At 41.7% G+C, this 14,058-nt stretch overlaps 1 protein-coding gene across 6 annotated transcripts in view; it reads right to left on the reverse strand.

Annotated features, from left to right (window-relative positions):
* EIF4H (eukaryotic translation initiation factor 4H) overlaps window positions 1-13,465 on the reverse strand; it is a 60,839-nt gene extending 47,374 nt beyond the window's left edge. For 2 of the 6 annotated variants that reach the window (XM_075852844.1, XM_075852838.1), the window contains exons 1-4: window positions 13,337-13,464; window positions 3,996-4,183; window positions 992-1,056; window positions 809-908 (exon numbers count right to left, since the gene is read on the reverse strand). In XM_075852844.1, the coding sequence (XP_075708959.1) occupies window positions 809-908; window positions 992-1,056; window positions 3,996-4,183; window positions 13,337-13,395 (412 nt within the window). In that variant the 5' untranslated portion in view covers window positions 13,396-13,464. Of the gene's footprint in view, window positions 1-808; window positions 909-991; window positions 1,057-3,995; window positions 4,184-13,336 lie in introns of all 6 variants that reach the window. The other 4 variants (XM_075852843.1, XM_075852839.1, XM_075852840.1 and 1 more) reach the window with 3 other exon arrangements.
* Window positions 13,466-14,058: the final 593 nt, after the last annotated feature.

Raw genomic sequence — 14,058 nt, forward strand, 5'->3', positions numbered from 1 at the left:
ACAGCTGACATCCCGGTTTCCGATGCACACTGTCACTCTGACAGGAAGTCTATCAGGAGGCTGGTCCTGATAGGCTTCCATACATTACTTGGCCTCCGGTCGCCATGCTAGCCATCTGCAAACCTCACGATTTCATTCAGAGGTCTGCCGATGTGCTAGAAACCCCTAAAATGCGGCGAATGCAATCGATCACCGCAATTAAGGGGTTAAATGACAAAATCAGCGGAAATAAGCCGCTGATCGGCATACAGCGGACTCTCTGCTGTCAGGGACAGCTGGCCTCCCGGTTCCCGATGCACACAATCGCCGACAGTGTGCACTGGGAACTGCGCAGTAACTGTACGTCCCCGTGCGCTAAGACACTGGCCACCCGGACGTACAGTTGCGTCGTGGTGCGCCTAGGGGTTAAGCTCTCAAACGTGAATATTTTGTGTTTGAAGAAGGGAAAATCCATTTCATCTAGTTAGGCTTCATACTGTGACCGGAGCACACGATCACTAGGATTCTGTATTACAAGTATGTAGTTACTCAGTATGTCATTGTATGGTGCAGCTTTATTGCACTGTAAGCAATGCTTCTAGGAGAGAATACCTCCATTATATGACATCTTCAAAGATTGTTTCATTCTGAGACAAAAAAAAGAGACACACCTCCCTATAAGATTGGAAGCACAGTATGGGCCCACAGATTACCACAAAACTAAAATGAAACCGCTACCACCAATTAACACTTCATTTTCAGGGCAACATATGAAAAGTATAGACCACCAATAAAGGATTTGTAGACTTTAAGCAAGAGCTAAAATTACCTCCTCTGTCATCGGATCCACCTTTCCTGAAACCAAAGCCACCTTTGTCTTGTTTTCGGCCCTCTGCTATATCCACTCGCAAAGAACGGTCATTTAAAAGCTAATGAACAAAGACAAGAGCAAAGTGAAAAGTGTTTCTGATAAATAAACTCAAATAATATATAAAAGGCAATGGAAACTTACTGCACCATCATATGTCAAAGCTTCTTTAAGGGACTCTATATCATCAAATTCTACATAGCAGAAACCTGGGGATGAAAAAAAAAAAAAGCCCGATAAATCCTATAAACACAACCAGTCTTCATGCTATAATTACTGAAAAGCCACGTACAAATATTAAAGAACATAAAAGTCGTCATTTTAGATAGTAAAAACATACATACACACGGAAAAGGCTGGTATTTGCATTTTCCTATCGCCATTATTAGAACCACTCCCACTCAGTGGTTTTCATATATTTATATATATTGGGGACCTCAAATGTTTTTAAAAAATGAACGAAGACATTTTGCTTTGTATTAACACCTTAACCCATCATGACATATGTACATCACTATGGGGGAGCAGAAGTATGGAGCATGCTCACCAACTGAGCCCGTTCCATACGCTACGGATGTTAGCTGACAGCTTGCACTAATTGATATCTGAAATAAATCAAAAAGAGAAGCGCCTCATGGTGCAGAACCCCAAACCAAAGGTGAATGGGTAAACCAGGTTCAGAAATCTCCTCACCTGGGAAAGTTGTGCAGTATCCAGGCACAACACTGTTTGAAGGCATACAATTGATGAAGTTGCTGCTGCTTCCTGGCCAATGGGACCACAAGGCTCCACCACGCAATATTAAATCAGTGTGAGAAAAAGTGTATGCATGTATATATAGAAGTTAGGTTAGGTATTAATAAAGTATTTATTGAGGTAACGCGTTTCAGCGCCAGACTGGCGCCTTCATCAGACCGAATACATGAGGAATCACAAACAGTATGGTATATAAACCTAAAAATAATATAATAATATTTTTTGGGTGTTTTTTTTAGGTCTATATACCATACGGTTTGTGATTCCTCATGTATTAGGTCGGATTAAGGCACCAGTCCGGCGCTGAAACGAGTTACCTCAATAAACGCATTATTAATACCTAACCAATTTCTTTTCCACCCTCTGGATTAAGTAGCGCTTTTCATATATTTTATATATACGTTTTCTCACACCGATTTAACCTTGCACTAATGGCCAGGATTGAAAAAGTAAAAAATAAATAAAATTAAAAAAGTTATGGCTCTTGGAAGACATGGTGGGAAAAACCAACACACGAGAACAGGCTTGGTACTTAAAGGAAGGGTGTCGCAAATATTTTTTTTTTTTTTAATAATCAATTCGCTTTTAGTGTTTTATTAAAAAAAAATTTATTTGTGTGTTTGTGTTTTACTTTTTTTATTTTCTAACTTTATCTTCTCTATGGGGGCTGCCATTTTTTTTTTCATCTCTGTATGTGTCGATTAACGACACATACAGACATGGAATACGGCACATACATCCCCATAGAGAATACGAACGGGAGCCGTTCGCATTCACTATGGTGTACGCCGTCTGTGTGGGAACGGCGCATGCGGAGGGAGTTTGTGTTTGTTCGTGTTTTACTGTGTGATTACCACTGTATGTAAGCCTACTACACCGTGTGTTCGCTCAAAAAATGGCGACACACAGTGTAGGAGGTTTGAACATTCAATCCCCTCCTTTCTCCTGGCACTAGCCAGGATAAAGGAGGGGGGACTGTGTGAGGACACTAGAGCGAGTGTGTCTTCTCAAATTTTGCAGCATAAAGCAATGTGGTTGCTTTACCACATGCCAATGCTGCAATTTTGGGAATTGCTCCCTCTAGTGAACAGCACAGGGAAATGTTATAAATTAGAATCTAATTTTTTATATTTCCTGACTCGTGAAAAAATAAAAAAAAATTAGAACAATGTTTAATCATTTATACACTGTTTAACTAAAAAAAAAAAAAGTTCTAGCGACACATTCCCTTTAAGAGGTTAAGAAGAAAAGTTGACAGCTAAAAAGAACACGAGGTTAGTTTTTCCATCTTTGAATGGACCCCAATTTTTCAAACAACTTAAGGCACTTTTACAGGGACCAATTATCGGGCAAACGAGCGTTCTGACGGCTCGTTTCTGATAATTGCCCTGTGCAAACAGGGCAACGATCAGCCGATGAACACCAGTTCATCGGCTGATTGTATAGTTTCAGCAGCACATCTCCCCGTGTAAACACGGAGACGCACTGCCGACATTATACAATGTACGGGGACGAGCGATCGTACGAAAGGAACGCTCGTCCACATACCAGATCCTCATGAAAAGAGCACCCATAAACGAGCTGTCTCGTTGACTGGTGCTTGTTTACATGCCCCACTGCGGGTCGTGTAAGACTATCCTTATCTTCATAGTAGTATACCTGAAATAGTTCAACTTTTCAATTTACTTACTGTTAAAAGTTAGTGGGTTTTATCCATGCAAATTCTGTGCGAAGTTACTGCTACTAGTGTCTCCCTTCCTGTAAACTGCTCTCCATCCCATCAAGCAAAATCCATCCCTAGTTCTAGAGCAGAGTAGACAGACTGCACGAAGTGAAGGGGGGGGGGGGGTGTCTTTACTGCCTGACTATTGAAGTCAACGGAGAGGGGAGCGACACATACACGCTGACCATTGAAGTCAATGGAGAGTGGAGGAGGAGCGAGTGTGAGACACACGCTGCCCACAAATGTCTATGAAGAGGGGTGGGGTGAGCAGGAGCAAAGAGAAACGCACAGAAGTGCTGCAGCTGATAAGTTCTCTCTCACCCCAGTGCTGGAATCACAGACAATGCTAATTACTGCTTTATAAGCTCCTTAATGCTGTTGCAGCTTCAACATGTATATGCAATAGAAGAGGAGAATCCTTCTCTCCTATCTGTCTATATCTATGCGTGCAGAAGACATGATATTATACTCTGCCCACTAACTCAGTGACAACTGAGAAAAGAACAATGCCTGAAGAGGGTAAAGCTGCTAAAAAATGCCATATACAAAAATCATAAGGCCATAAATTGTGTTTTCTCCCATGTACACACGACAGCTTTTTCTGAAATGTCACCTGAACAGTTAGGCAAGTTTTAAAAATGGTGAATGAGAAAGCAATAGACTTCTTACCTTTAAATTTGTCTGTCTCCTTGTCTCTGACTAACCGCACACTCCTCACACTCAATTCTTTAAAGATAGTATCTATGTCTCCTTGTACAGTATTGAATGGAAGATTACCCACGTATGCGGTGAATGGTGGGTCTGTGGGAAGCTCTTTTTGTTTGCGTGGACCAGGGCCAGCATCACCTCGTCGGGGCCTGAAAGGAACAGTACAAAGACTTAACATTAACCAAAACAGGTCTGCTGAGCTGGCAGATACAAATTTCTTTAACTGCAGAACAAAATGTAATTTAGTATCAGACATAATGCTAAAGGTGCTATTAAATGTGGAAAAACGTAAATTACACCAAAAAGATAAACAAACTTATCAAAACGGTCTAAGAGTAAAACGGTACTGGTTTCACTCAGCAACCAATCATTTTTACAGACCAGTTTAAAAAAAGGAAACTGCATTGCGATTGGTTGCTATGGGAACAAAGACAGTTTTACTTTTACAGTTTTGAGAAGGTTGCCCCATTGAGTTAAATTAACTAAAACTGGGAAAAGTTGAGTAGTTGACCTTGTCAACCAATCGAGTCACTTCTTTGATTTTCTAAAGGGTCTCTGAAAGGTGAAACTTGATTGGTTGTTATGGGCAATTACTCCACTTTTCCTTTGCACCAGTATCATAAAACTTGCCCTTGATAGTCATCTCTACTCTAAATAGAGGTGTGCGATTACACAAATTTCATATCTGAAAAAGAGTATTTTCTGGTCTTCTAGCAGCGCACTGCCTCTTACAGTGTGTTTGCATTACATTATCACTACAGTAACGGACAACACGTGCAATGAGACAAGTGCATTCACATGTTCCTGAAGTGTCAAGTCATAGAACAAACATCATCAACAGGCAGTGAACGTCCTACAATATTGCTAATGCAGCAGGAACACTATTTTAATTCCTCATTAATAATAATGAATTCATAAATTAAGGTGTCTATTTTAGACTCTCTTTACAGAGAAGAAAAAAAAAAAAAAAATAAAAAAAAAGATAGGCCAAACAGTAGATCACAACCTGCTAGACCTCAGAGGCGGGGCCAATGGTTCTGGAAGTTAGGCCACTGGGCTGTTTTCATTCTGCCTTTTATACAGAAGTGGGAAAACAGTCTCCTGGCAGGTTTGTGCATTAGTATCTATGTCTCCTTGTACAGTATTGAATGGAAGATTACCCACATATGCGGTGAATGGTGGGTCTGTGGGAAGCTCTTTGACATGTATGACTATGACAGTAATTGACATGCTGCGGTCTGAAAAATACACACATGTAAATTTCCGGTCTGAATTTTTAAGGCAGCGTGTAGATGAGATTTGTTAAATCACACCCACTTTGCTGCTCCTGCATTCTGCTGCGTATTTTCCGTCTGCAATCCCAGACGGAAAATACGCAGCAATTCCGCTACGTGTTAGTAAGTGCTATTAACAGTGTCTCATACATGCACTGATAGTGAAGGCTCTGTTCACACTTCTATTAAATCTTTTCAGTCAGGCTTCAGTTGATTCTGAAGGTAGAAAATGAAAAAAACAGCATTTCCTCTATGGCTTTTTGAGCGGCGTTTTTACGGAATTCACTGTGCAATTAAAACAACATGTTAACTTTATTCTGTGGGTCAATACGATTACAGCGATACCAAATATATATAGTTTTTTATATATTTTACTACTTTTACAAGTAAAAACCTAAGCGTAAAAAAAATTTTTTCTTTTGTGCCGCCAAATTCCGAGAGCCATAACTTTTTTATTTTTCCGTCGATTAAGTGGTATGAGGGCTTATTTTTTGTGGGATAAGCTGTAGTTTTTAATAATACCATTTTGGTGTACATGCGACGGTTTCATCACTTTTTTATTTCATTTTTTGTGGAGGTGACCAAAAAAAAATAGAGATTCTGGCATTTACAATTATTATTTTTTTACGGCGTTCACCGTGCGGGTTTTATAATGATATATTGTAATAGTTCAGACTTTTACGGACGCGGCGATACCAATTAGGTTTGTTTATTTATTTTTTTACTATGCTCCAGGGGGAAAATGGGAAAAAGGTTTGCTTTTTTTAGAACTTTTAATATATTTTCTTTTTTTTTTTACTAATTTAACAAATTTTTACTTTTTTTTTTTAATTATTCCCCCTAGGGGACTTCTACCAGCGATCGTTAGATCGCTGGCACGATATACTGCAATACTAAGGTATTGCAGTATATCGTGATTCTGACAGGCATCTATAAAGCCCTTCATTAGGCCCCCAGGCAGCCATAGCAACCATTAATTCAAAAAGTGAAACTCATATTATATAGATTCATTACACACAGAGAGATCTATTTCCAGCATTTTTTTCTTCTAATGTTGATGATTATTTCTAACAGTTAATGAAAACCCAAAATTTAGTCTCAGAAAATTTGAATATTGGGTAAAAGTTGAAGATTGTAGACTCATGGTGTCACACTCCAATCAGCGAATCAACACAAAACACCTGCAAAGGTTTCCTAAGCCTTTAAAAGGACTGGTCTCTTGCTCAGCGGTCCAAAGTCCTGTTTTCAGATGACGTAAATTTTGCATTTCATTTGGAAATGAAGGTCCCAGAGTCTGGAAGAAAAGTGGAGAGGCATCAATCCAAGTTGCTTGCGGTCCAGTGTGAAGTTTCCACAGTCAGTTAAGGTTTGGGGAGCCATGTCATCTGCTGGCGTCGGTCCGCTATGTTATATCAAGTCCAGAGTTAACGCAGCCATCTACCAGGAAATTTTAGAGCACTTCATGCTTCCCTCTGCTGACAAGCTTTATGGAGATGCTGATTTCATTTTCCAGCAGGACTTGGCACCTGCCCACACTGCCAAAAGTACCAATACCTGGTTTAATAACCACAGTATCACTGCACTTGATTGGCCAGCAAACTCGCCTGACCTAAACCCATAGAGAATCTATGGGGTATCGTCAAGAGGAAGATGAGGGACACCAGACCCCACAATGCAGACGAGCTGAAGGCCGCTATCAAAGCAACCTGGGCTTCCATAATACCACAGCAGTACCACAGGCATTTTCTGAGACACTAAGGCCAGATTCACACGAGCGATTCTCGCGCAGCCGCCATCATTATGACACTCTGTTTTTATGTTTGTAAACAGAAAAGCACGTGGTGCTTTTCTGTTTTCATTCATAGTTTTTACTGCTGTTGCGCAAATCACGCGCAAGTGCTTCCGTGTGCTAGGTGTGATTTTCACGCAACCATTGACTTCAATGGGTGCGTGATGCGCGAAAAACGCAGAAATATAGGACATGTCGTGAGTTTGAACGGCCCCATTGACTAACATAGGTCCATGCGAGGCATGTGAAAATCACGCGCGTTGCAGAGACGTATTATACGTTCGTCTGAATAAGCCCTAAATCTTGGGTTTTCATTAACGGTTAGCCATAATCATCAACTACAAAGAAAAATAAGACAGAAATAGATCACTCTGTGTGTAATGAATGTATATAATATATCAGTTTCACTTTTTGAATTAAATTACTAAACTAAATTAACTTTTTGATGATACTCTAATTCATTAAGGACTAGTAAAATCTAGCACAGAACAAGACAAAGGGGAAGAGCGGCGCAAACGTTTTAGGCAGTTAAAAAAATGCTGCAAAGTAAGGCTGGATTCACACGACCATGTTACTTCCGTAATAGACGGAACGTATTTGGGCCGGAAGTCCCGGACCGAAGACACTGCAGGGAGCCGGGCTCCTAGCATCATAGTTATGTACGACGCTAGGAGTCCCTGCCTCTCCGTGGAACTACTGCCCTGTACTGAAAACATGATTACAGTACGAGACAGTTGTCCTGCAGCGAGTCAGGGACTCCTAGCATCGTACATCACTATGATGCTAGGAGCCCGGCTCCCTGCACTGTGTTCGGTCCGGGATTAGCGGCCGAAATACGTTCCGTCCATTACGCACGTAACATGGTCGTGTGAATCGAGCCAAAGAATGCTTTATAGGAAAAAAAATAAATAAAAAAAAAAGTGTTCATTGCATGATGTTAAATCTATTAAAAAACAAAAGCTAAGTGAATGAACAGAAATCTAAAACAAATTAATATTAGGTGTGACCACCCTTTGCCTTTAAAGCAGCATCAATTCTTCTAGGTACACTCGCATACAATTTTTGAAGGTACTCGGCAGGGAGGTTGTTCCAAACATCTTGGAAAACTAACCACAGATCTTATGTGCATGTAGGCTCCCTCAAATCCTTCTGTCTCTTCACGTAATCCCAGACAGACTCGACGTTGAGATCATGGCTCTGTGGGGGCCAGATTATCACTTCTAAAGCTTTGTTCTGCTTTACGCTGAAGATAGTCCCTAATGACATTGACCCAAAACAGGCAGCCATTGTCCTGCTGCGCCTCTCTGATGGTATTGCATGATGGATAAGTATCTGCTTGTATTTCATAGCAACGAAGACCCCATTAATCCTGACCAAATCCCCAACTCTATTTGCTGAAAATCAGCCCCAAACTTGCAAGGAACCTCTACCATGCTACACTGTTGCCTGCAGAAACTCATTGTACCGCTCTCCAGCAAGTCGGCGAACAAACTGCCATCTGTTACAGCCAAATATTTCCAATTTTGACTCATCAGTCCAGAGAACCTGTAGCCAATCTTCTGCACCCCAGTTCCTATGTTTTCGTGCACAGTTGAGTTGCTTGACCTTGTTTCCACGTCGAATGTATGGCTTCTTAGCCAAAATTCTTCCATGGAGACTTCTGGACAGACTTCTCTGAACAGTAGATGGGTGTACCTGGGTCCCACTCTGTTCTGAGCCGATGGCACTGCTGGACATCTACCGATTTAGAAGAGAAGTAAGCATGATGTGTCTAATCTACTGCACTAAGCTTCCTTGGCTGACAACTGCGTCTGCGGTCCTCAACTTTGCCCATTTCTTTGTGCTTCTTCAAAAGAGATTGAACAGCACATCTTAATACCCCAGTCTGCTTTGAAATCTTTGCCTGGATGAGACCTTGCTTATGCAATGTAACTACCTTGTGTCTGGTTTCTATGCTCAAAATTGCCATTGTTGTCCTGTGACATGAAACGGTCTTTCACAACCTCACCTTTGTAGCAGAGTTTGGCTGTTCCTAACCCAGTTTAAGCCTCCTACACAGCTGTTTCTGTTACACTTAATGAAAGTTTCAACCTACATATGTAAATGATGATCATTATCACCTGTTTGGTATAATTGGTTAATCATACACCTAAATATAACACTACAAAATCCATGACTGTGCAAGTGTACCTAGAACAATTGATGCCTCCGTCACATTGAAAAAAAAAGTAGGCTGGACTTAACGGAAGGAGGGGGCCACACGTAGTATGATAAATTGACTAGAATTTAAGCCAAAAACTGAAGTAAATTTGTGCACCACAAAGTCATATCTTCATCAGTTACATTCTGGTGTAGATTTTCACTGACAGCCATAGAGGTGTGCGCCACTTAATAAGTTAGGCGTATATTACTCCAGTGTTTTTTTCAGATTAAAACTCGGGTACGAAACGCCAGTCTTAATAAATTCCCCCCCAACGTTTCTTAGAGTGAATTTTTTTGACATGTGGTCAGTTCCAGCCCATTGTTACAGTGTGATTGTGCAGTGAAAGAAGCTGGGCTGGTACAATGAGAAGTGTATGTAGCTGATTGGTCACTGAATGGTCAGCGTCATACACTCCTCTGTACAATGCCCAGTTGGTAAAAAGTAAAAACACGCCCAGTTGTCTATTAAGAAACTAATTAGCATAAATCTAAAATTGTTCGGAACTGTCAAAAATGATCGTTTTTCAAAATAAAAACCACTTATCTCCATTACAGCGCCAATCAGATTATGTTGGAGATGGGGCACTAATAATCTGGTGACAGAGCCCCTTTAAATAGTCTCTCTGGGTACTACTGCCACTGTGTGAGTAATATCAAGTATGAATAAATGGGCCTAGAAATTTGATACTGGCAACTAACACTTGTTTTTTGTTTTTCAATTTAAAGAGGCTCTGTCACCAGATTTTGCAACCCCTATCTGCTATTGCAGCAGATCGGCGCTGCAATGTAGATTACAGTAACGTTTTTATTTTTAAAAAACGAGCATTTTTGGCCAAGTTATGACCATTTTTGTATTTATGCAAATGAGGCTTGAAAAAGTCCAAGTGGGCGTGTTTCAAGTAAAAGTCCAACTGGGCGTGCATTATGTGCGTACATCGGGGCGTTTTTACTACTTTTACTAGCTGGGCGTTCTGACGAGAAGTAACATCCACTTCTCTTCAGAACGCCCAGCTTCTGGCAGTGCAGACACAGCCGTGTTCTCGAGAGATCACGCTGTGTCGTCACTCACAGGTCCTGCATCGTGCCGGACGAGCGAGGACACATCGGCACCAGAGGCTACAGATGATTCTGCAGCAGCATCGGCGTTTGCAGGTAAGTAGATGTAGCTACTTACCTGCAAACGCCGATGCTGCTGCAGAATCAACTGTAGCCTCTGGTGCCGATGTGTCCTCGCTCGTCCGACACGATGCAGGACCTGGGGCAGGAAGTGAGTGACGTCACAGCGTGATTTCTCGAGAACACGGCTGTGTCTGCACTGCCAGAAGCTGGGCGTTGTGAAGAGAAGTGGATGATACTTCTCGTCAGAACGCCCAGCTAGTAAAAGTAGTAAAAACGCCCCGATGTACGCACATAATACACGCCCACTTGGACTTTTGCAAGCCTCATTTGCATAAATACAAAAATGGTCATAACTTGGCCAAAAATGCTTGTTTTTTAAAAATAAAAACGTTACTGTGATCTACAGTGCAGCGCCTATCTGCTGCAATAGCAGATAGGGGTTGCAAAATCTGGTGACAGAGCCTCTTTAAACACATTAGTGCAAAAAACACCACATTAGGCTGCGAAAGTAGACATATCCTTTAAATTCCCTGCTGTTTACCTGTGAATCTGTCAATGGATTTCATGCCAAGGCCTTATTCACACGAGCGAGTTTCTTGCCCGTATGCGGTCCATTTTAACAACAGACAGCACACTGACCCATAAAATTCAATGGGGCTGTTAACTAATTTTTTATTTATTTATTTTTATTTTTTCATAGAGCGCGTGTTCACTACGTGAAACTCACAGCATGTCCTATTCTGGTCCGTATTTGCATTCCAAATGCGCTATTAAGGTCTATAGGTGCGTAAAAGAAAAAAAAACAGACAGCACACAGACCATATTCGTTTACTGTCCGTTTTTCATGGATGAGTTGCTAAAAAATGAAGTAAATCTCGGAAGTGCTTGCAGGAAAGAAAAACAGACGAGGAAAACGAATGACACAGAAACCACACATTCATGCATGAAAACTGGTCCTTTTTGAGGACGCAAATTGGACATGCTCGTGTGAATAAGGCTTCGGTCACATATCCGTTAGGGCTCTATTCTGACGTTCCATCGGAGGTTTCCGTCAGAATTGAACCCTGACTGACACAAACCATAGCTTTCCGTTACCATTGATTTCAATGGTGACGGATACGGTCCCAATGGTTTCCGTTTATCTCAGTTGTGCAAGGGTTCTCTCGTTTTGACGGAATCAATAGCGTAGTCTACTACAGTATTCAGCCAGTCAAATCAATGGAACGCTTGCACAACTGAGCCAAATGGAAACCATTGGGACCGGATCCATTGAAATCAATGGTGATGGAAACGGAAAGCTATGATTTCCGTTTATGTCAGTCAGGGCTCTATTCTGACAGAAACCTCAGACGGGACGTTAGAATAGAGCCCTAACGTATATGTGACCTAAGCCTTACAGAACCATCGGCAGATGCAGTCCGTTTCCTTACAGGAAAATTGACTTTGTTGCCCCACGTGACATTAAGATTCCAGTAACTGAGCCCTTGCGTACATGAGGAGACAAGATCATTGAAATAACTATTTTTGCCTAACGAGTACATGCGGTTGGATGGTACGGAGAGGTGGTATAACAAAAAAAAAAAAAAAAGGATGTAAGATATACCTATCATAACAATATTTATGGCATAGGTCAGTAGCACATGTAAATACATGAAACTTTTCAGTGCATCTTATTAAGGCAAAGTGGCATCCACCTCACCTTCCAGCAGCCTGTAGTTCCCCTTTCCCTGCCTGCAGGCTCTTTGTAAATGTTCAGAAACCTTCTTAGTCCTCAAAAAAATCCATCTAAAGTAATACAGTAAACAGTAGACAGGGAGGAGGGGGATGCAGCTGCCTCCCTGTCAGTGTCTGAGACTGCATGCTGTGAGAGGGGAGAGGGAAGCAAGTGGGGAGACATCGGATTGTCTGAGAGTGCTATCCACAGATCTATTATGTGGCAGCAGGAAATTACACCAAAGTAAGGGTAAAGATCACACCAGGAAATGCCTGCCCACTCGCAAAGCATGCACGGAAAGGGAATAGGTTTACAAAAGCCATGCAAAGGGATTGGAACAAGACCCAAGATATGCAGGTTAGACAATTTCTGGCTGCACTACATCTATACACATACGCAGAGGACGTGGGAAGACCACCAGGAGACTGCTCTGTGCAATGTGAACTAAAGGAAGATATTCAAATAATAAAAACATCCGCCAATGTGAGAACTCCAGCCTCCTCATTCATCAATACTGGCGGGTTTACTACAAAGTATATAGTACAGCTTCAATCTTTAGGAAAGTATAGGACACCCTCCAAATGCTGACATAATGGGGTCCCATAGCTCTGGGAAGGGTCTCTCTGGGACTTCTGGAAACAGACAAGTGAGAGTTGTGGGACAGAATTATCACCGAGCACATAAACCTGAGGGGGTTCATGCCCTTCCCTCAGCCACCAGAAGCCACAAGAGACGTACTAGTTCCCATATTTATGTGTAGGGTCTATATAGTCACAGGTTAGACAAGTGTGCCCACTTATACAAATCATCTACCACACACTAGCTCTATGGGGCGCGGGCACTGCATGTACATTATAATGTCTTATCACGTAAACCAGCGCAATATCAGGAGGGAGCGGGGTACAGCCACAGAGCAATCCAGTCATGTCAACGCCCAGTGCAACTGTAGACGAGACTAGCTTCACCCCTATACCGAGCACTGACTCCGGAGCCTATGAAGAAAAGCCGGCGCATTGCTGTGCTCACACGTGTGGAAGATACGTGACACCCGGAGTCATGCAGCTGCATGGCGGCGCCGTCTCCCGCTCCCTGGGCCTCTTCCCTTTACCGCTTATCCCATCTCTCCCTCTTCGCGGCCGCCTTCCCACTTCACGCCTCAGGCTATCCCATGTTCTCTTCCATCTATGGACAAGCCAGATCTCACCCTCTGCCGCCGCCAAAGCTGCTGTAGGCCCGATCATCGTAGGTCTCGAAATCCGCCATTGCTGCTCTCTCCTCTTCGCAGCCAAAGCGGCCAGGCTGCTAGGACCCCACAATATAGCGCAGGCAGGGCTGTCCAAGTAGATGCCTGCAGCCGACTGTATTGTGTTGTCAAGTGCTCTATCATAGAGCCATGATACACGTACACCACACGGGGAGCTTCATCATGTTACTGGTTTCTTTCTAGCACGCCAGAATTTGTTTCTACTAATCCTTTTTTTATTTATTTATTTATATATATATATATATATATATATATATATATATATATATATATATATATATATATATATATATGCACACTAATCCTCAATCAAGTATAATATCATCAAAAATGTATTTATTTCAGTAATTCAATTCAAAAAGTGAAACTCCCATATTATATAGATTTATTACAGACAGAGTGATCTATTTCCAGCACTTTTTTCTTTTAATGTTGATGATTATGGTAACAGTTAATGAAAACCCAAAATTTAGTCTCTCAGAAAATGTGAATATTATATAAGCCCAATTTCAAAGATAATTTTCAAAAAACCGAAATGTCGTCCTACTGAAAAGTATGTCCAGTATATGCACTCAATACTTGGTCGGGGCTCCTTTTGCATGAATTACTGCATCAATGCGGCGTGGCATGGAGGCGATCAGCCTGTGGCACTGCTGAGGTAT

The sequence above is a fragment of the Rhinoderma darwinii genome, chromosome 2, assembly GCF_050947455.1.
Source record: "Rhinoderma darwinii isolate aRhiDar2 chromosome 2, aRhiDar2.hap1, whole genome shotgun sequence".
NCBI lineage: Eukaryota > Metazoa > Chordata > Amphibia > Anura > Rhinodermatidae > Rhinoderma > Rhinoderma darwinii.